The 23,334-nt window shown below is 36.1% G+C and overlaps 1 protein-coding gene across 15 annotated transcripts in view; it reads left to right on the top strand.

Annotated features, from left to right (window-relative positions):
* LOC118279793 (phosphatidylinositol 4-phosphate 5-kinase type-1 alpha) overlaps positions 1 to 23,334 on the top strand; it is a 96,032-nt gene that overhangs the window by 43,551 nt on the left and 29,147 nt on the right. For 8 of the 15 annotated variants that reach the window (XR_007706699.1, XM_050702315.1, XM_035599558.2 and 5 more), the window contains exons 4-14: positions 6,178 to 6,389; positions 9,855 to 10,019; positions 11,407 to 11,559; positions 12,055 to 12,207; positions 12,916 to 13,061; positions 13,917 to 13,964; positions 16,075 to 16,167; positions 17,046 to 17,178; positions 17,862 to 17,949; positions 19,692 to 19,754; positions 23,079 to 23,153. Coding sequence is in view for 14 of the 15 variants with exons in the window: in XM_050702315.1 (XP_050558272.1) it covers positions 6,178 to 6,389; positions 9,855 to 10,019; positions 11,407 to 11,559; positions 12,055 to 12,207; positions 12,916 to 13,061; positions 13,917 to 13,964; positions 16,075 to 16,167; positions 17,046 to 17,178; positions 17,862 to 17,949; positions 19,692 to 19,754; positions 23,079 to 23,153 (1,329 nt within the window). In the remaining variant the exon portion in view is untranslated. Of the gene's footprint in view, positions 1 to 918; positions 1,157 to 6,177; positions 6,390 to 9,854; positions 10,020 to 11,406; positions 11,560 to 12,054; positions 12,208 to 12,915; positions 13,062 to 13,916; positions 13,965 to 16,074; positions 16,168 to 17,045; positions 17,179 to 17,861; positions 17,950 to 19,691; positions 19,755 to 23,078; positions 23,154 to 23,334 lie in introns of those variants that run through there. The other 7 variants (XM_035599560.2, XM_035599553.2, XM_035599565.2 and 4 more) reach the window with 4 other exon arrangements.

Consider the following 23,334-nt stretch of genomic DNA (forward strand, 5'->3'; position numbering starts at 1 on the left):
CACAACAAAACAACACTAGCATTGTTTCATGGGTTTCCTGTGAGGTATTTGCGTGACCATCACACATGGCTCATCAGTGGCCCATCCCATGAAGGAAAACATCTTGAAATGTTGTCAATAATAATTTGTCTATGATGACAGACGTATAATTAAATACAAAATTCAACCTTGAAACTAGCAAACTATTAAAAAATTGACCAATCAGAGCCATATACTAGTCACTTTAGCTGTCGTAAAGAAACAATCCGGTTTCTGTTTCATTGGAAATATTCGAATGCAATAAGTTTCTGCATTATGGGATTTCCCTGGGACTCTTAAAAAGTTCGACGAATGACGCTTAAATAAAAAAAGAAATATCAGTTTATACGTCTCCTAGCTGGGTCTACAGGTAATTACGGATACCCAAAAGATTCTTTAGCTATGGGGTGCATCAGGTGAACAGCAATCGTAGTATGTCGGAACGCAGATCCACGCGAGACACTATGTGTGTTTTATATCGAGTCTTATATACGAGAGGCTAAAGTAAAATATTGTCCTTTTAAGGAGCGAAAATGTCTTCGTCATGCCTAACAGTCGGGCACACGCACGATGCAATACGATCGTATCTGTTTCTGTTTTCGAGTTATTCGCATCGGCACAATTTACCCCCGGCACTTTCAGCCCCGCTCTCCCCTTCGTACGTTATCAGGTAATCGCAGGAATTCAGCCCGATACTCGACTAGTCTTACTCATTATCATCTAGAAATAAATGTAGGTATACTATCAGAATACGCGACGACAACCATAATATTTGTACCACGTGACCAACGAAGTATATCTAACTTATATTATCTGACCATACAAAGCAGGATTCCTACCATGCGCTGATAAAACCGTTTCCCGTTAAAACAGATATGCTATGCTCACCCACCACTCACCAGTCATCAACGGGCATTCATCGCCACACCACATTAAATAAACACAGTTTTAAATGAAATATTATTATATATTCCAACAGGAAAATGGCATTTTGAGGATAATTTGCCTTACAGTGTACTCATATTCTGCGTTCCCAAGTGTTTTTAGTGATTTTTGTGTGAGAACAGTGCCATTTATGGTCCCGAAAGGGGGTGTTTCAAAATGGATTCGAAGAAATTAATGGATTGCATTGTCGCTGGTATGCGCTTTTTGATTTCTGGTCTTTATTTGTGTTGTGTTCAAGTAAATTGTCATGTTTTTATGATTGTTTTTTAGGCGTGGCTTCTTCTGTTTTGAGTATGGCTTTTGATTGTGTAGTCTTGTAAATTTCAAAATCGGCAATATTCTGTGACTTTTCTGCTGGTGCGGGTATCCATTGGCGGCGCTGATCGCTTACCATCAGGTGATATGTTTGCTCGTTTGCCCCTATATTTCATAAAAAAAATTAATGTCAAAGAGATTTGCGATTTTTGTGGAAAAATTGCTTCTTAAAGCGATGTTTCGAGTTTTATTTGTATGGATAGTCTTCAATCTCAACATTCACTGCGTTTTAAATAGATATATCTAGTAAAGTATAGAAAAAAATATGAACCTCTAACATGGTTTGAAACTAGTCGAGTTCCTCGTCAAACAGTTACGTGAGTAAGCCGATAACATAATAATTAATTTAGAAAAAAAGTATTTCATTTTAGGCCTGTTCTTTGTAACCAAGTGTAATGATTGTGTCTCTCTTTATACAATGACTAAGTTACTTAGAATGTTAGTGCTTACCGAGTTTTCCGTAGCCATACTGTCTAACGCGCGTAATTAAGTTTACCTAATATGCCTTTGTGGTTATTTGCGTAATTAATGTAACTTAAGGAAAAGTATCGAAACTTCTTAATGTAATAAAACATTAGCAAAAATTTTGTGTTCATCGAGACGTACACTTCTAAATATATTCAATTCATTTTGAATTAAATGAAGAGCTTAAGCCATAATTTTATTATAACTTTCTTAAGACATACTAAATTAATTGTTATGTTATCGACTTACTTACGTAACTGTTTGACGAGGAACTCGACTAGAGCCGCGTCGTGTGTCGCGGAATGTTGCTTTTGAATATGAGCCTCTAGCATGGCTCGGAACTGTGGACTACCTAGCGGGTTTACCGGGGCTCCGACTCTACTAGCAGGTGTAGGAACGGGGTGGTTTTTTAGTCGAAGACATCCACTGTTGAACATAGGCCTCCCCCTTAGTCCTCCAGGTAGAACGACAAGCCATCACCTGCATCCTCTGGCTCCCACGACCTTTTCAACGTAATAAACAAATATTCAAAAGCATCTCTAAATCTTTCGTTTTCCAGCCAAAAACTAAACGAAATCACACTTTGTAATACTATTACGCTTAGTATTTTTATCAACGAAGTTTTTGTGATGAAAAAAAAAAAGAGGAAAAAACTATAAAGTATAGTGCAGAATGCTTCCTGTGGAGCTGATACGGATCCAAGGGCGCAGCCGTTTTATCGTTCAATGTCACCCACCAGCTGTGTTTAGCGAGAACTGTACCTACTTCTAGAATTATGTTGAAAGATTGTGTAAAAGTTAATTGAATTAAAACAGAACATGAAATGTCTTTTTATGGCCATAAAGTTTAGGCAAAGTGACGCCCAATTTTCGTCCGAGTCCGATTAAGCAAGCGTGGTGATTAACGCGTTGTATGTCGGAACGCAGATCTACGCGAAACACAATGTGTTTTCTATTGTGTCTCATATACCGACAGACAAGAGATTAATGCTCAAACCTTCTCTGTACGAGAAGAGGCACAGACACAGATAGTTGATGATGATAATGATGACATAATTATAATTATAAATACGCAAGTGTTTGTTTTTATTTTAGTTTCACGTCGCAAATTCGCAACAAACTGTTTTTACTATGCTACGATTTTTTGTATCTGGCGTTGGCTGGAGAGGGGTACAGACGATTTATCTTTCATTTTACCACATAAGTGAAGCCGTAGGCAACAGCTAATCTTACATCACTCAGAAATCATTGAATAACATAGAAATATCACTTATATCCAAACAAAACTTGTTATGGTCCAAATGAATTTTTGATTCGACGCTTCGATCGTCGCCAGTAAAAGACATACTGTCTTTCAACGGAAGTTCTTCACTAAAGATAGCTTCTATACTGTCCTTACACCATTGTTATAAGGGCGATTTTCCTCTACCATCCTCCATTAGCCTTGTATTACGTAAATATTTTATAGTTTCTATCAATCTGGTATCAATAAAGGTATTTTTGTTGGTCAGTTCTGTTGTTTTCATAGCGTCGCTGAAAACTGGAGACGCTTCGGTTATAAGTAGTTTTTTTTATTGAATGGCTCTTTGTGGGAATGCCAATAGATATTTGTATTGATGAACGATTTTTTCTATTAATAGGTGAGAAGGTTTCCGCACGTATAAGATCTCTTGAGTGATCCACAAATTGTTGTTTCTGGTCTAGGTGCGATTTGCATATTATGTATGTGTATTGTATACGTATAAAAATGTCGTGGTGACCTGGAGGCTTAAGATGCCACCGCTTCTCATGAATGAAAGCAGTGAGGTAAAACTGTGTGGGAGAGCCATGCTTCGGCGCGAATGGGCCGGCTCGACCGGAGTAATACCACGACCTCACAGAAAACCGACGTGAAACAACGCTTGCGTTGTGTTTCGTTGTGTGAGTGAGGTTACCGGAGGCCCAATTCTCCCCTTCCCAATCTTCCCCATCCCCATTCCCGAACAACAACCCTTAAATTCCTAACTCCCAAAAAGCCGGTAACGCACTTGTAAAGCCTCTGGTGTTTCAAGTGTCCATGGGCGGCGGCGATTGCTTACCATCAGGTAATACGTCAGCTCGATTACCGGCATATCCCATGAAAAAAAAAAAACTACCAACGGCAAGTAACCAACTTAAATTTTCCGACTCACATGTACTTTCTAAGATTATTGAGACACCACTGACAAACGGTGTCGGAAAACATCTTGAGGAAACCTGGGCTTATAGTTTCTAATTATAAGCTCGAAATCACCAATGCGCATTGAGCAGGCGTGGTGATTAATGCTCAAACCTTCTCCGTACGAGAAGAGACCTTTAGTCAACAAAGACCGAGTATAGGCTGTTGATGTGTGCGTGTAATCGCACCCATGACACAATTAAGAGTAATTCTAGTATGACGGGAACTTGGATCATTGTGGTTCAGTGTTCAACTGTACAATCCGCACGGTTTATGAGATAACAGATAAACAGACAGATAGATAGACAATTACTACACTTAGTAATGGGATCCCATATTACCCTAAGGGTTTAAGGTACAAAACTCCCTGATCCGGAGCTGCGGACTACCTAGCGGGTTTACCGGGGCTCCGGTTCGGAAGCAGGAGTAGGAACGGGGTGGTTTTTAGTCAGTAAGAGTCTGACACTCCCTCCCGCCTCGCCCTAGGCGGGAGAAGTCATTGGATGATTATCCCCCCTCAAAAAAAGGGTACAAAACTCCATCGAACTCTTGAAACGGACTCAAATCATTCGCAAAACTAATGACAGTAACCGAAAATTTCTTTATTAACCAATTTTATCGGCAAACAGACGAATGTTTCAAGTAAGTATTTAACAATAAATTTAAATAAATTACCTTTCAAGGTCGATTTCTCAATCGCCTTCGGCCATGGTGTGACTAATGACTTCTTTATAATAATGTAATTATACTGACAACCATTACGTGGTTCTTGTTTGTTTGAGACATCGATAATGTGATCAATGAACGGTTTTTTTTTATGTACACACATAGAACTATACATGACCAGTATAAACTGAGCTACGAATGTACGAAACGGTCATACAAAGCGAGACCATGGTAAAATGGTTTGTGCAGGTTGATGAGTAGCTGTGTTTAATGTGATAATAAGGATTTTTCTTATTGATACTTATATCAATTTTTCAAGTACGTGTTGTTTTTATTTTGCTGTTGAAGATGTTGTTATGATGATAATAGTTTTTTATTTCGCGTAAAATAGGAAGGCCTTTGCCCTGCAGTGGGACGACTATGGCTGAAAATAAATAATAAATATAGTTGGTTGATAGGCCGGGGTTGTGAGTAGACCGTAGTTACCGCGTCCTCGGCTCGGAGCAGGAGTTGGAACGGGGTGGTTTTTAGTCAGTAAGAGTCTTACACTTCCTCTCTCGCCTCACCCAAGCCAAGACACATTTAGAGGATCTCTTAAAAGCAAAGCGGTATTGAGTAGCTTAGTCAAATTGATCCCAGTAGTACATTTTTGCATTCAAAGAGCTGATGGCTCTTTGACCACCACAGATGAGGCCTCTATGGCTGATGCCCGACCGGGAGCCTTGGCCTGCCTAACGGGTTTACCGGGTTCCTTCTTCTGCTCTTTGAACAAAAGTAGGGGAACGGGGTGGTTTTTAGTCAGTAATAGTGTGACATCGCTTCGCCTAAGGCGGGAGAAGCCATTGGATGATTTTCCCCTTCAAAAATGTCTGATGCTAATTATGACGCATTTTATTAAATATTTTCCCGGAATTTATAAATGAAATTGGTTTTATTACTCATACTAGTTCGGTTTTTTTTACTATATCTTGATCAAATTATGTTAGGTATCTGTGGGGTCGATAAACTTTAGTTCACGTCATATCTTAGCGTTTTACATCCGATTGGGAAGTTATGCAAAGAATAGATTGGAGTGACATTAATCGTGCCATTGATGATACTAAGTTCCTAATGACATACTTTAATCCCATTTTAAATAAATAATGTTGTTAATGTGTCTTATGTTTTTTTTTTTTCGCAATAGGCCGTCCATCTACTGGATTCAAATTTAAATTAAAAATCTTTATTTGCCTTCCTTAATGTGGTATAAGTTCTTAAATAATATTGTATTCGTAATAATTAAGGACCCTATCGGGCACGCAACTTATGGTCCACTATCTTGCTACAAGCGATGATACGATGGAATAAGTCTGCCTATAAGCAACCTATTCACTCGGGCCTTGAAGACACCCAGGTTATACCCAGTAGACATAGACTCTGGCAAAGAATTCTATTCATTTTGGTAGGGGTTCTAATAAAAAAATTGAATCGCTTCTTGCGTGCTGGTGGGATATCCACAAAGAAACAGTAGCGTTTTGTCTATATTAGTCTTATTGTGCTACCATACTAAAACGAAATTATTATTTTTTACAGGAATCCAGCATGCTATCGGCGGGCTAGCTTCCAAACCTGAGCGAGATCTCCTCATGCAGGACTTCATGACAGTGGAGACCACGAACTTCCCTCACGAAGGCTCGAACCATACGCCTGCTCATCATTACTCCGAGTTTAAGTTCAAGACCTACGCTCCAATAGCCTTCAGATACTTTCGGGACCTGTTCGGCATCCAACCTGACGATTTCTTAGTAAGACATCGTTTTTAAATTCTCCTTTTCTTCAATAGCTTCTAGATGTTCTTCTGTTTCGTGTAGATTTCGGTTTTTGTTGGCGGTTAATGTCCCTTTTAAGGGGATTTTGGGAGTTCTAGAAGGGGTATTGTGGGGATATTGACTTGTACTCTTGTTGAAACGGAGTTTCTTCTTTATTACTCCTTAAATGATTCGTTCTGGATCGTTTTGTAGATAAATTCAATATGTCTCTGTCTCTAAGACACTGAGCTTCATTGTCCCAGTGTGTTTCTAGCTCTCTGGCCTCTGGATATCTAGATTGCAAGATTTGCAGTGGTTGCTATTGCCTTACGATTTTAGACTCTATGCTATAATACAAAGAATATACAAAATTTTGATCTAACATACCTGAATAGGGAACATTTGCCGCTTAACAAAAACTGATGTATTCCTATTTTAAACCGAGGCTTGTGGCATGCATAGGAGTACGTGTCATTTAACATAATGCATTTATAGTTATGATGACCCCTTTTAGAAATTAATTACCTGTATTAGGTACCTATGTTATAAACATATCAATATTATTATCGTAAATTTTCCCTGAACAATGAATTGAGCAGTTTCCATAATGTATTTAATTAGTTTTGCAACCGTACTAAGTAATTTGCTTTTAGCAGATGGTGCTCCTATCGCATTATGTCACCAGCCTCTCATCTATTGTAGTAATATTTCGATTTCTAGCTCTATATAGGGATGATGACGAGGTGGGAAAATTGAAAAAGCTATTTAGTCCGTCAGTTAGGTAATGTAAATATTAGACACGTATTTTTCTTTATTTTGTCATATAAGAGATAAATAAAGCGAATCAAAGTTTTAGCATATACGTCATTTCTTCGTATAAAACGTACCTAGAAGTGCCGGTGATGATATCTTTGAAATATTTGTTACCGTAAGAAAATAAATAAAACGTGTCTAATATTTTAAAATAATCTACAAGACGGACATTAAAATGAAAATTTGTCATCTACCCTATTGTTTTTTAAAGTTCTTTTTGTTAGTTCGATATATGTTTTTTTATTTTGGTCATTACTTCGGAAGAAACGATGTTATTAATTTGATTTTGTATTTCACACGTAGTAGCAAATAGATGTTTTTGGAGCACATTAAGCTATATGCACGTATTATTAGTTTATTTTTTAATAACTAGGTTTAGTTCTTTACTGTTTCTTTATGTGTATTTAACTCAAGAAGAAAATTTTATACACATTTTTCGTTATAAACAAACATGAACATTACAATATGACATATTAATTACATATAATTTCATGTAATATATAGTGCGGGTGGAAAACCTACCAACGGCAAGTACTGATGTGACTTTTTCCGAGTTATATGTACTTTCTAAGATTATTTAGACACCACTGACAAACGATAAAGTTCGAGAGGAAACCTTGGCTTATAAGTTCTAATTAAAAATTTTAAATCACCAACCCGCGTTGACCAAGCGTGGTGATCAATGCTCAAACCTTCTCCGTGTGAGAATAGGCTTTTGGTCAGCAGTGACCGTCGTTATAGGCCGTCGATGTGATGTGTTGAATCACCTTTGTTTACTTCACTATATTTTGCTCAGCAGTGGCCACTTATAGACTGGTGATGTGATGTTATAATAGGATCTAACGATAATAATATAATACTGGGGTCCAATAGCAGATAGGATCCAAAATTGATATCATAAAATCCCCACTAACAGCCGTTTATTGGCCGTAAGTAGCTTCACTAGAAATTTTGTTTAGCAACAACAACATATTTTAGTTCTAAACAAGTAGCATTTGACATTTAATAGTGATAGAGTGATAAACTAAACTCGTTTTTAAAACTAAGATAACAATCTATTCAATCTGTAAAAGATAGATAGACATAAACATAATCTATTTACCATAATTTAGATAACGTTAGAATCAATAACAATATTTAAAAGCCCGTGACTGTCCTATAATTAAACTATGTACCTCCTCTACATAAGAGGGTTTGCCATTATCTCAGAACCGAGTTGCTCTTACTCTTGTAGAGAGTTTTACCCATGATCTCTGGATCAATCTCTGTTTAGTCAGATCTTACGAAACTCGCAAAAAAAATATTTATTTGTATATAACAAAGAAAAACGTTGCCCTACACTAGGGTTTTCTCCTGTGTCGTGGGTGCGTTTACAAACACACAACTTGCTGTACTTCATATAATAACACTCAAATTAGTTGCATCAAAATCGGTTTATCCGTTTCGAAGTAGAAATTAGACATACAGTTACACAAATATTGAACTTACAACAACCTTCTTTATGCGTTTGGGTCTAAATATTCTTAATTTTAAAATGTAAAAGCATGTTTTTGCACAGTTAGTTGTAGCCGTAGAAGTAATCTATCACATAGTATGTAACATAGTTTATGACAAACTGAAACTACATACAAAACAAACATACATTTTATACTATACTAGATAGTTCAGCTCCTATTAGTCATAGCGTGATGGTTCATAGCTTATAGCCTTCCTCGATAAATGGACTATCCAACATAAAGTAAAATAAACTCAAAAAAATGTATGGGCCGGCTCGACCGGAGTGACACCACGGCCTCACAGAAAACCGACGTGAAACAACGCTTGCGTTGTGTGAGTGAGGTTACCGGAGGCCCAATTAACCCCCTTCGCAATTCTTGATTCCCCAACAACCCTTAAATTCCCCTAAAAGGCCGGTAACGCCTCTGGTGCGGTTGTCAATGGGCGGCCGCGATTGCTTACCATCAGGTGATCCGTCGGTTCGTTTACTGGCTTATAACATATAAAAATAATTATTTAATTAGAATCAGTAGTTCTGGAGATATTTTTACAATTAGATTCATAGAGTGTGATTAGTTTTGTTGTAGTTTAATCATGAAAACAAACTCTTCAGCTTTATTATTCTACAGATAGTATAGATAAATATACTAGTCGTTTTATTTACATTTTTTAACGAATATTTTTCATCACAGATTTTCCTTATACTACTGCGTATACATAATAGTTTGTGTAACCAGATAAAATGTTTGTTACTCTCTAACGCGATTCTCTAAAACTATTGAATAATTTTTGATGAAATTTCTCACTAGGATAGATCATGATAGTTGTTGAATTTGTTAATTTAATTAACTCATAAACTTTAGTTTTTTCAACGCGTTACTAATATAAGGTTAGTTTAGAAAGACAGACATGTGAAATACGTGTGGTTTAGATTTTTCTAATATAGGTTATACTTACACAAATTGGAAAAAAATTACCTGATGAAAAAACTTTCAAAAAGAACTTTAAACCAGTACAAATTAAAGTATATATTTTCTCCAAAAACAACGATAGGTACTCGAAACACGAACAGAAGGACATCACACGTTTCGCCCTCACCCACCCACTATAGCCCCACTCCTAGCCATATTATGTTAATCTATTTCCTACCAGATGTCGATGTGCAGTGCCCCGCTGCGCGAGCTCAGCAACCCTGGAGCGTCCGGCAGCATCTTCTACTTAACCAATGATGATGAGTTCATCATCAAGACAGTTCAGCATAAGGAGGGAGAGTTTCTTCAGAAACTACTGCCTGGATACTACTTGAATTTGGATCAGGTAATGCTCGTTTTTCTTTGACTATGATTCATTTGGATCAGGTGATTTTTGAGTTCATTTTTCTTTGATGGTTTCAATCAATTTTAGTCTTAATTGGTTTATATGTGTCTAAACAATTTATACCTTATTCGTGAAAAAATAAAGTTGAGTTTTGTTTGATACTAAAGAGGTGATAAGGTTGTAAGTTAGTTTTAGTGTAGATTGAAAGTGAACTTTATTGTAAGGATTCAATATTTGACTATTTAAATTTAGATTAGGTGATTTTTGAGTTCATTTTTCTTTGATAGTTCAATCTAATTTAGTCTTAATTGGTGCATATGTGTCGATGGAATGTATGCCTTATTTGTGAGGAATTAAGGTTGAGTTTTGTTTGATACGAAAGAGGTGATAAGGTTGTAAGTTAGTTTTAGTGTAGATTGAAAGTGAACTTTATTGTTTGAACTTTAATTTTTAATATCCTTTTTCTTAGCAGATACATATAAAATTGCGATTGCAGAGGTACTAAAACACTTTATGGCAATTATGTTCTTAGTCCTATAATAATTTTATTATAACTTTCGTGAGACATAATGAATTATAATACTATCGGCTTACTCACGTAACTGTTCGATAAGAAACCCGACTAGTTTCAAGCCATGTTAGAGGCTATTCATGAGCATTCCGCGATACACAACGCGGCGATTATAACGCTGCTACTGTAGCGGCTTTGAAAGGAACTTTATTGTAAGAATTCAATATTTAGATCAGGTGATTTTTGAGTTCATTTTTCTTTGACAGTTTATGCTAATTTGGTCTTAATTGGTTCATGTGTGTCGGGATAATGTATGCCTTATTTGTGATGATTTAAGGTTGAGTTTTGTTTGATACTAAAGATGTGATAAGGTTGTATGAAAGTGAACTTATTGCTCGAACTTTAATTTTTAATAGTTTTTCTCAGCAGATTTAAAATTACGCTTGCAGGAATAATTTCTTAAACACTTTCTATCAATTATGTTCTTAGTCTACCAACTGCCGTTCACAGAGATATTTAATGATTACTTAAACTATTCCTTAGTAACGATTTTGTACCGAAAACATTTGCTAAGGACTGGGTTCAGTAACCATTAAATTACTCTGAGTACGGCTTCCTGTTTCTTGACCACAGTAGAGCTGTAATATTGTAGGTTGTCTAGACAACCTACCGCTGTTGCAATGTCGCATTTGTAAAGAGTGTTCAAATTAACTCAAAGCGGATAATGCACTTTTTGGGCTTAACTACTAGGTCTATTTCGCTATTTTTTCGTATATCGTCACCCAAGACGATAACAAGTATGTGGTTTATATTAAGGCATAAGCGGTTTTTCCATATGGTATACTAATCAATAACCCTATACTCTCAAATTTCCAGAACCCACGCACACTGCTGCCAAAATTCTTCGGCTTATATTGTTACCAGTGCAACAGTAAGAACGTTCGACTAGTGGCGATGAACAACTTGCTCCCGTCCTCCATCAAACTGCACCAGAAGTATGATTTGAAAGGATCCACTTATAAACGGAAGGTATGATGATGTGCATTCAATTTTCGACTTTATTTGTCCTGGTAAAAAGGTCGATATCACAATGAAATGGATTGACGGATTGGATTGGTTGTCGTGATGGCTATTACAGGTTTATTCAGTGGAGTTTTTATGACTTAATAGGAATTTTAACTTTATTATAACTTTCGTGAGACATACTAGATTAATTATTATGTTATCGGCTTACGTAACTGTTTGACGAGGAACTCGACTAGTTTCCAGCCATGCTAGAGGCTCATATTCATGAGCAGCCTTTTGCGACCCACGAAAAAAATCCTAATGTTATAAATGTAATTAAATCAATAAATCAGTACATAATTTAATTCACATTATGATGATTTGTAATGACATTAATAGGAATCGTAAACTAATTTTGTTTAAGGAACCATTGCTTATTCTGTTAATTTTTCTATTAGTTTTCTTTTGTAAATAAATATGCAAGAAATAAAAGGCTATTTATTTATCTTTGAATTCCAGGCGAACAAAAGCGAACGTCAGAAGACGTCGCCGACATATAAGGATCTGGATTTCATGGAACATCACACCGAAGGTCTTTTCCTTGAAGCGGACACGTACAACGCACTCATCAAGACTATGCAACGGGATTGCAGAGTACTGGAGAGTTTTAAGGTAAGCTGATAGAATGGGCCGGCTCGACCGGAATGATGAGCTGCGGACTACCTAGCGGGTTTACCGGGGCTCCGGCTCGAAAAGCCGAGTAGGAACGGGGTGGTTTTTAGTCAGTAAGAGTCTGACACTCCCTCTCGCCTTGCCCAAAGCGAGAGAAGTTATTGGATGATTTTCCCCCTCAAAAAAAAAGCCTCACAGAAAACCGACGTGTAACGTGTGTTTCGTTGTGTAAGTGAGGTTACAGGAGGCCCTTCCCAATCCGATTCCCCAACTACCCTTGCGCCCAAATACTGAAATGCTACTCAATTTTAAGTTGCACTTAAATATCGTGCTATCTCTGTCATTTTTATAAAGAATTGATAGGGACAGAAATAGTTTTGAGAGCGTCTTAAAATTGAGTAGCGTCTGAGTATTCGGACATTAAACTCTTAATCCCCAAAAGGCCGGCAACGCACTTGTAACTCATCTGGTGTTTCGCGTATCCATGGGCGGTAACGATTGCTTACCATCAGGTGATCCGTCTGCTCGTTTACCGGTTTGCGTTGCCGACCTTTTGTGTGTTAGGAATTAAAGGGTTTTTAGGGGGGATTGGGAAGATTGGGAAGGGGGGTGATTGGGCCTATTATGATTGTTTAAACAACAAGAGAACACACACGGAAATAACGTTTTACACTAAGACTAAATAACGCTGCTTTTGTTAATTTTCAGATCATGGATTACTCCCTCCTAGTCGGCATACACAACCTGGACGAAGCTCAAAGGGAGAAGACGGAAGCGAGGAAACGCACTGACTCCGGCCAGAGTGACGGCGATGATGCCGAGGGAGAACCACGGAAAGGACTTAATAGGACGAGGTGAGTTAGAGAAAGAGAAAGAGATAGAGATGTAAGACATTTTAGGACACTCTTTGTAAGACAAAAAAAAAATGAGTTTTTAGACTATTCACTACTGTAGTCAGTCTTTTAATGATTACTTAATGATTATTTTGTTCCGAAAACTAGCTAAGCTAAGGACTTGGTTAAGTAACCATTAAAAAACTCTGAGTCATAAGTAAAACTATATGGACACAAGAATATCCAGGATATATGGACACAAGAATATAATGTAATCAATCCGTTTTTTTACTTTGACAGCTGTCAAAGTTGTCATCATGACGTTTGACAGAAGTGACAGCTGTCAGTTGTCAGTCTTTTACGACCATAGGGGTTGTAAAAGTTATTATGGGAGCGGTACAAATTTTACTTGTTATTCTAATGGAATTAATTAATAAGGGATGGACTAAAAATAACGGTTAATTCACGTAAATATACTGAGATGCTATGCTCTACGCGGACGTGGTAGGATTGTAGGTTGTGCGATGTCGCCGCGTCTGCGAACGCTGCTCATGATGAAGAGTCCCTCTGACTCAAAACTATTAGAGCTTTTCTCAGTATATTTACGTGAGAAAACAGTTATTTTTAGTTAATAAGGAATTGCTATGAAATGTATTTTGAATCTCTACTTCTCTCGTTCACTATATCTTTTATTTTGTCTATATTTAAGTTCATTATAATTATTTTATTCTCAAAATCTTCTTCAAAATTGTTCCTATTATTTCATTTCACACTTATAAACGATCTTTTGTACATTTTTTTCTTTTTAAATTATGTTTGTTCTATCGGTGACGGCTGTCTATTAGTTTATTTTTTTGTATTGTAATAATATTTCAGATCTGAACAGGGCAAGGAGGATTTCACCGCACAAGTGAAACGAACGCAGTACGATATAATTTTGTTATATTGAATGTTTTTTTTTTTTATTAATTAATTATTAATATTTATTTATTTTATTAATAATAATTGTTCCGTACATAATATTGGCTGATAACTATGTTTGTGATCCTATTATTATTGTCTTGTTATTTATTGTATTATAATTATTTTATTTCTTTTTTTATATAATATGGTTCGGGTTTGGTTATCGGTTTTTTGAGTATAGTACCTATAGAATTTTGATTTTGATTCATTCTAGTAAACTGTTCGGGTATGCTCGATTACTTTCAAGCTACATCGGGGCTCATAAAAATAAACTTGAATACTCTCTGAGATAGTATAAACTGTTTAAATTGTTGTGTTAAATTATTCAAAAAACCGATACTTATATTACAAAGTTATGTGATCTTGTTAACTGGAAATAACTTAGGAAAGACTGACTCTATTATTGTATTTTAATAATTTAATATTATAATAGGGATGATGACGGAGTATGAAAATTAAAAATCTATTTAGTCCGTCAGTTAGGTAATGAAAAAATATTAGACACGTATTTTTTTTTTTTATTTTGTCATATAAGATAACAATACTTAAATAAAACGAATCAAAGTTTAGGAGTGGGAGCTAACTAAGTCACTATTGAGTATAAAACGTACTCAAAAGTGACGTCTCGCGATGTTTCAAATCAATAATATATCGCCGAAAGTATTTGTTTCCGTAAGAAAGTAAAAAATACGTGTCTAATATTTTAAAATAATCTACAAGACGGACAATAAAATCAAAATAAGTCATCTACCCTATTATGCATGTTATGTTCTAACATTTATGTGTTTGGGGTTCCATTGTATGATTTATTTATAAAAATCATAGCTACATAGCATATATCTGACGGAAAAGCACACTTATAGAAACATGGGATATGTCGTGATATAAAGCAGATATAATTTTATTGTAAATTTCGTGAGACATGCTAAATTAATTATTATGTTATCGGCTTACTCACGTAACTGTTTGACGAGGAACTCGACTAGTTTCAAGCTATGCTAGAGGCTCATATTCATGAGCAGCATTCCTTGACACACGACGCGGCGATTGTCGCGCTGCTACTCACGAGTATCACTAGTTGAGTTCCTCGTCAAAATGTTACGTGAGTAAGCTGATAACATAATAATTAATAAGGCAGATATTAATATAAGCAATAAAAACTGAAACTCACAGAATTCAGAAGACGTTTGTTAAATAAAAATAACTTAAAAAAAAAGAAAAGTACACTGGGACCTCAAATGTGAATGAATGTGTATGAAATCTAAAAGCATGCATCTATCTACCATACTTCTTGAATGTTATCACTCGTTCGGTTGTTCAACGTTTTTTAAAATTATACTTTTATGTTTGTCCAATGTGGTTGCTTATATGCACAAGTTTATTCTATGATCATTTGACTTTTAACACTAATGGTGAAAAGTGGGTGTACATTGTATAGCGGCATTACGGGCCGTAATGTGCACCTCTGCCTATCACTTCGGGGATAAAAAGCGTGACGTTGACGTTGATACAATCTGATATCTTATACTTACTTGTTATAAATATAAAGCAAAACAGTTTGTTTGTTTGAACGCGCTAATCCCAAAAACTACTGGTCCGATTTCAATAATTATTTTTGACTTGCATATTCCATTTATTGAGAAATATAATGCGTCAATTGTTTGTCATTGACGAAGCGACGCATCGTGCGTATTTGTCAACCACTTTATGCAGAGTAGAGTCAATATTAAGTAACTTCTTTATGTTCTCAAATTGAATTAATTGCTCCAGGGTACCAAATTTCTTCACTATTGTAATCATCAAACACAACATCTACTTCCCATTAAAGCCGTGGCAGATAGTTTTACAGCCCCTTGTGTAAATCATACCAGAACTCATGTTCATTGATATTTGTTAATTTCTCATATTTAAGTGAACTATGTATGTTCTTTTTGAGAAATAAATTCTTTAAACCGAACTCATAATATTCACATATAAATACTCTAGTTTTCATCTTGAACTTGTGCATATAAACAAACCATTTTAACTGACTATATATATACCATATATAAATGTCCGTATATATTTCCAGGTCAATAAACAGACAGCGGCTGGTGGCTCACTCCACCGCGATGGAGAGCATACAGGCTGAAAGCGAGCCTATTGATGAAGAGGAAGATGTGCCGTGAGTATACCTTGACTGGTTTTTATGGTATAAGCCGGTAAACGAACAGACCTGATGGTAAGCAATCGCCGCCGCCCATGGACATCCGAAACATTAGAGGCGTTACAAGTTCGTTGTCCGCCTTTTGGGGGTTAGGAATTTAAGGGTTGTTGGAGATTCGGTGATGAGAAAGATTGAGAAGGGCGGTAATTGGGTCTCCGGTAACCTCACCCAACGCAAGCGTTGTTTCTGCGAGACCAGAGGCGAACCAGCCCATTCGTGTCGAAGCATGACTCTCCTACACTTATACTTGAAAACAAGGAAAGAAATGCTATTGTAACCCCTGGTATGCCGAACGTAGATAGATATACACGAACACAACGTGTTTTCTATCGTGTCTCATATACCGGCAGACCGATACGATCTTCAAACCTTCAAGAAAAGAGCGTATTCCTTTATAAAAGGCCGGTAAAGTAACTGTGACTACTCTGGTATTGCGGGTGTAAATGGGCGGTGCTGATCGCTTATCGCTTATCGCCATTAGGTAATCCGTCCGCTCTTTTGCCCCCTATTCCATTAAAAAAACGAAGAAATTTTGAATCAGTGGTAGACTATAGTCTGGAATAACACAGGATACTTTTTATCTCACAGGACCACGGGTGAAGCCTCTAGCAGAAACTAGTCACATAATAATCCTTATTGTTGTTTTCTCCCCAGTCCTAGCGGGACCACGGGTGAAGCCTTGTTTTTATGAGTCTCTGTCAGATGCTAAGTTACTTAATAATCCTTAATGGTTGTTTTCTCCCCAGTCCTGACGGGACCGCGGGTGAAGCTTTTTTTTTATGAGTCTCTGGCAGAAACTAGTGACATAATAACCCTTATTGATATTTCCTCCCCAGTCCTGGCGGCATTCCGGCTCGGAACGCGCGCGGCGAGCGACTCCTCTTGTTCCTGGGTATCATCGACATCCTGCAGTCCTACAGGCTGCGCAAGAAACTCGAACACACGTGGAAGAGCATGATACATGACGGGGTGAGTGCTCACTCCAGTGTTTGTATAGTCGTGTAAGAGGTCAACAGGCCCGCATTGTACGCATCGAGATTTTAGTTTGTCTTGTATAGAAACTCATACAACTGCGTCCACTGATCCGTATCGTACGGACCGCTCATCGGCTATGCCTACTTGCGATGCGTACTGATGACTTCGAAATGATGATGCCAAATCCAATTGCTCTTTTATTCGATACCGATACAGTGGACGCAGTCTGAAAAATTTATCCTTTAATGCAAACCGTCTGATGCGTGCGATGTGTATGATGCGGGTCTGTAGACGCTTACCTTTATACGCATATTCAAAGATGTCAATTAAAAACTGCCTTGTTATACCAACATGTGATTGACAAGCAAAGGATCTCGGTCTCCGCGGACTGTTTAGCGGGTTACCGGAGCTCCTGCTCGAAAAGCAGAAGTAGGAACGGGGTGGTTTTTAGTTAGTAAGAGTCTGACACTTCCTCTCGCGTCACCCAATAGTAGACATTGGATGATTTTCCATCCTAAAAAAGGGGTGAACCTTTGAGCAAGCGTGTTGATTAATGCTCAAACATTCTCCGTGTAAGAAGAGGCCTTTGGTCAGCAGTGACCACTTACAGGCTGTTGTTGATGATGATGACATTTATTTAATCAAAGTATGTAATACAATTACTTTCTGAATTCCAGGACACCGTTTCAGTACATAGACCGAGTTTCTACGCGCAGAGGTTTTTAGATTTCATGGCTAAAACCGTCTTCAAGAAAATACCTTCGTGTGAGTATTACTCTATGCTTCACTCTATCCACTCTATGATCTCTACCTTTATCTATGGTAACGAATGTTGCCAACTACAATATAGGGTTACCAGCCTTATTGAATCGAAAGTATTTTTCTTCTATTAAAATCCTGTCACTAGTCAAGCTAAAATCATGCTATTCTATCATGAATATTTTAATTAATAGATTCCCAATGTATTAGATTATTATGTGTTTGTATTTTTTTTTTGGAGATGGTTTGGTAATTATGTGGAAAAAGTATTATATATGATGTTTGCGTATTTATTTTATCTTGCTGTCTTCGGCAGCGAGACTTTATCAGATTTAAATGATTGTCAATATTTAATGTGTTGCAACTGTCATTTAATATTGTTCTCGACAAATCTATGATGATTTTTTTCTGATTATGTGATTCCGGGTTCGATTCCCATTGTGATCGATAGCGGTTCAGTAAATATCTACTCTGCTACAATTTTATGTCATCGAAAAACCTTACCATCTCCAAAAAAAAGACTTATTGAAACAGGTCCCCGAAAAAATATCCAATATTACTATAAAAGTATTGACACGGCTTCTTAACGTAATGACTATTTTTAATACTTTAATCTCTGCTTACATATAGAGCAATAATTGACGTGATGATAATAATAGTACACTTTGTCAATAGACCTTTGTAAAAAATATCTGTTGTGCCAAGCAAATGTCAACCTTATAGCTTGGCCATCGTGTCAAACGAATATCAATCTTATGATGTAAAGCGAACAGTCGTGTTCATACTTTTATAGTTTACTTTTGATCTCCGATAGATAATTGCTAACTTTGTGTCTAACGTCTAAATGTGACCTAATCTTTATAATAGGGGGTGTATTGTACATAATTTTAAGACTTAAAAAATTAAATATTAATGATATGATAAATATTTCAAGGTGTGAATTTGTATTTGAAGATGTATTTCGGATTTGTGTTAGAAAGAGTTCTTTCCGAAAAAAGTTCAAACCGAAATGAGTTCTTTCCGAAAAAAGTTCAACCCAAAATGAGTACTTTCCGAGAAAAGTTCGACCCATAACGAAAACGTCAATGAAAATCAATCTATTTGGCATCATTTTTGACATATACATAAAAGCAAAGTAAGTATGATATTAATTTATATCATTTGAAAGTATTTATTTGGATGGTGAACAGTTTTCTTTATATTTTTTCTCATAAACAGAGTCTTAAAATTATGTATTATTAAGTATACTACCAGAAAAACGTTGCCTTATGTGTTCTAAATTATAATAAGGACTATGACAAAATTATTTTAATCAGTGGCGCGATATTGGCCTTGATTTTCAACGTATTTGTTATGTTATACATTTACTACACACACACTTTTATACTACAACAGGAAAATAGGTAAAACTACATTTATTTTTATCTAAGATTTAGTCAATTCATCAATGAATCTGAAAAAATAAAACATGAATGCTTATACATATTTCGATCGATTTCATACCTAATTTATAGTTAGTTTAGATTATAATTTGCAATGAAATATACAAGCGGTTTAAACTACATTAACTCAAACAAGGAAATCTGCACTTTTCATAGCAAAAACCGACAGTTACTCATTCACGAATCGCCAATATCACGTCATTCTAATTTCGACCATATCACACGAAACATAACGTTGAAAATCCAGGCCAATCAAACAGCGCCTCTAGCACAAATATACTAAACATATACTATATGTTAAACCAGTGGACCTTCCTGAGATCAAGGGGAATCATCGCAAATTCCGAACGCTAGTCACCTCCTATATAGGTACCGTAGGGATTAATGTGACTTTTTATATAATATATTATATATAATGTGTGTGTGTATGTGATATTATGGGGAGCGGGTGTTGGTGATATAACTAGAAAAAAAAAATAGTGTAACCAAAAAAAAATATTACCTCGCAATGCGCAGAAAAGATGCCGAAAAAACGTATTTAAGGCGGTTATAATTATATTCGGTCTTACCGAAAAAAGTTCGTTGCAAAACCGAGAAAAGTTCGTCACTACCGAAAAAAGTTCGTCTTGTTACCGAAATGAGTTCTTGAGATTTAAATTGTGGATCGTTTAGTTTTCTATTCAAATAGTGGTTTGGAAAGAAAAAATATAGTATGAGCACCTGAGTTCGATCCTTGGGGCAAATTCCAATACAAAGGAATAAAACAATTGGGTTTCTTCAGTATTTTAAATGAATAGTCAAATTGTACTATGTTTTGACAATTTCCTTTAGGGAATTAGAACCTTATAATAACATGTATTAGGTCGTTGTTTTGCACTGTGTGTTATTTAGATAATCGCATGGTTTGTTTTAATAATTAATTTGTGACTAAAAACGTGTTATTGACAACACATTAAGTCTGTAGATATATACTGCAAGTATGTTTGTTTGTATATGGATATTAGTATTACTATAACTCTTCTGTATATACGATTTATAAGTAAGCTGTGTTGATAGTTAACTATTTATGAGATTTGGGTTCAATGCCTAAACTGATTTTTTACAGTTCGATATCTCTCATACTGCTCATGATTTTAGGCGAAACCATTGCCCTTAGTATGAGTTTGCTTTACGTTTAATGTAAACGAAACGAGAGCACGTTCGGTGCTCTGTTTGGCAGGCTCGAAACCAACCAATCAGGGGCCTTAGTTAGTCGGGACGGTAGGGACGGAGCTATGTAGGTTGTATAGCTCCGTACCTCTCGCACTGCTCAGTGATCGACCATTCTGACACAATTGTAATAGCAGACTAAGGCCCCAGAGCGTCGAACGCACTCTCGTTTCGATCTCGTTATACGTAAAGTAAACTTGTACTGGCCTCGCCTTTTAGGCTCCAGACGTGGGTTGAAACTCGTTGGGAAGTCCCTAATTTATACGAGACCTTGTGCAGTATTGCGGTAGTGTTAAGTGTACTAGATAATTCTGTCCTATCTTTTCAAAAATTGTTTTTCTTGCTGATACTATTAGTATTACCTACATTAAAGTACTTAGGTATTTGTTTGTTTGTAGTATTAAAAATTAGTTTTTGTTATTATAAAAAGGGGATAAACACCAACACCTAAACCTCTAAGTAGGAATTAGAAAATAACGTGGTTTTAATATTTTTTTTATTTGAACTAAAAATTATTTTCGAATTTAATTTTACTTTTCGTTCGGAGCAATATAATCAGGCATGTTTTTAGACACTTTTTAATTTTTTTTATGGAATTTTCTGAATTATTATTTTCGATTTTTTAGTTTTTTTCTTTTTTCAATAAAATTGGATGCATATGCAATAAATAGCATGACGGTGTAACGGAGATCGTGCACGTAACCTTGTAAAATGTTGGCAAACCGAAAATAATATCTGTGTGTTTTTTTTCCATTTTTTCTTCCCGACAATTGTCCGTAATCGGATACTCGCGCGGGTCTGTGGAGGTCTGAGTAAGTCCCAGTTTTGGACGTCCGAAGCATGACGAATGTGGCCCTGTGACCCCGTTTTCCCCCATTCACGACCTTGACCTTGACCTTCGATGTTTTGGAGTTTTCCAGTATTTTTTTTTCGGCGGTTTCATTGTCGTAAATAGGAATAAAATGTACTACACGCTGATGAAAATTACATATCCTTTTTAATTTGTCATAGGCGCGTAAAAACTTGTCTAAACTTGAAAAAAAAAGGAGACATTGAAAATTGTACTTTGTTCTTACGAAAATAGGGTTGAAAGTAATATATTCTTATTTATGACAATGTCCGCTATGTGTTTTTTTTAATGGTCTTGTACTTGTACAGTAGTCCCTGACATTGCGAGTGGCTCCATCTGCCGAGCTCACGCTCATTCATTCCCCCCTTTTGTAGTTAGATACCCCCTTTTATCTGTGGTTTCTTTCGAGTTTCGAAGCACGTTCTTTCTCTATCTATGTCTATTTACTCTTTTTCTTTTTTTCGTGTATTTTTTTTTCTCTTTTTTCATCTCTGGTCGTTGTTTCGCAGTTGTTTTTTTAAATTTCGAAGTCTGTGGAAATTGTCGAATGCGAAATGATGTCGTTTTGTTAGTTGTTTTTTTTTTCTATTCTAAATAATGATTAACAATATACTTAATATGATGGTCATTTCAGTTTTTTTATTTTGTACTTGTTTTTTTTTTCTATTTTTTCGAAAGATGGTCATATCAGATGGATATATTGAGTATTTTTTAATTTCCAAATAATATTTAATTTAGTAGCGTCATTGTCATGTCTGTTATTCTAAAATGTAAGGACTAGAGCAAATGAAATTGCCAGGGACTTAATGAATTTTTTTTTCTGATTTTTACCATCTTTCATGACATTATTTTTTCATAGAAATACTTTCACTGTATTAGTAAGAGCTTTTTGAGAACATTTTTGAACAATTATTTTGCGATAATAAAGCGTTTTGTTTATTTTTATTTTAGCGAAAATGAGCTTTTTACATAGTGAGCTGATGTTTTTTATTTTAACGTTTTTTAGTTTTTATTTTAAACTTTACGGAGTGTTGTTAAGGTTTGTTTTCAAATGTTTAAAGATCAGTGTATACTTGTGTAAATAATCTGATCTTGTATACATAAAAATCGTAAAAAATTCATTTAAATGACCTTGAACTGTATCGTCTCAATTTCAAGATCGAAAAACATAAATGCCTGTAAATTCGATTAACTATATTCTAGAAAAAAATTAAGTCAGTAACAGTTGCAAATATATAGCGGTCTTATACTTAGCGGTCGTAGACTGGCTACTGCTAATAAAATAACCTAGTACTCAATTAAAAGCAAACCTCTCTCCTACGAATTTTATAATTTGCTGTGCCCGACAGGGTCTATAATTGTGACTAAATACTGTCTGTAACCCAGGTCTTTTCAAGATCAGATTAAATAGGTACTTTCTAAGTCTGTGTGCTACATCCTCAGCCACTTCTTCGCTTCGCCGTCCTGGCAGTAAGCGGGTTGGTGGCTAAACGCGGACTTGTCAACGTTAAATAAATCTAATACCTGTGTTGCATTATGGATGCAATAAATACTTGAATACTTGAACCTTAACCACACTTCGTCTGCCGCCCACAATGACGACCAGTCTAACTTGATCCCTCATTTCCCCCTAGCCCTGAAGCACTCGCCTTCGAAACGGAAGAGCATCGCCAAACCGGCTAGGCCACAAGAAGACATTGACACGCCAGGTATTTATGGCAGACTTTTTTTTTACAATAGAAATTGATGTTTTTTTTTTGGTTTGGTGAAGCCAGTTGATGTTTTTGATGTAGATTTTTTTTGAGTTTTCGGGTTGGGTTAATTAGTTTTTTTTGTTAATGTTGAGAAATTGATTATTAATGTAGTTTTTTTTTGCACTATAAGAAGTAT

Source organism: Spodoptera frugiperda, chromosome 22, assembly GCF_023101765.2.
Source record: "Spodoptera frugiperda isolate SF20-4 chromosome 22, AGI-APGP_CSIRO_Sfru_2.0, whole genome shotgun sequence".
Lineage (NCBI taxonomy): Eukaryota > Metazoa > Arthropoda > Insecta > Lepidoptera > Noctuidae > Spodoptera > Spodoptera frugiperda.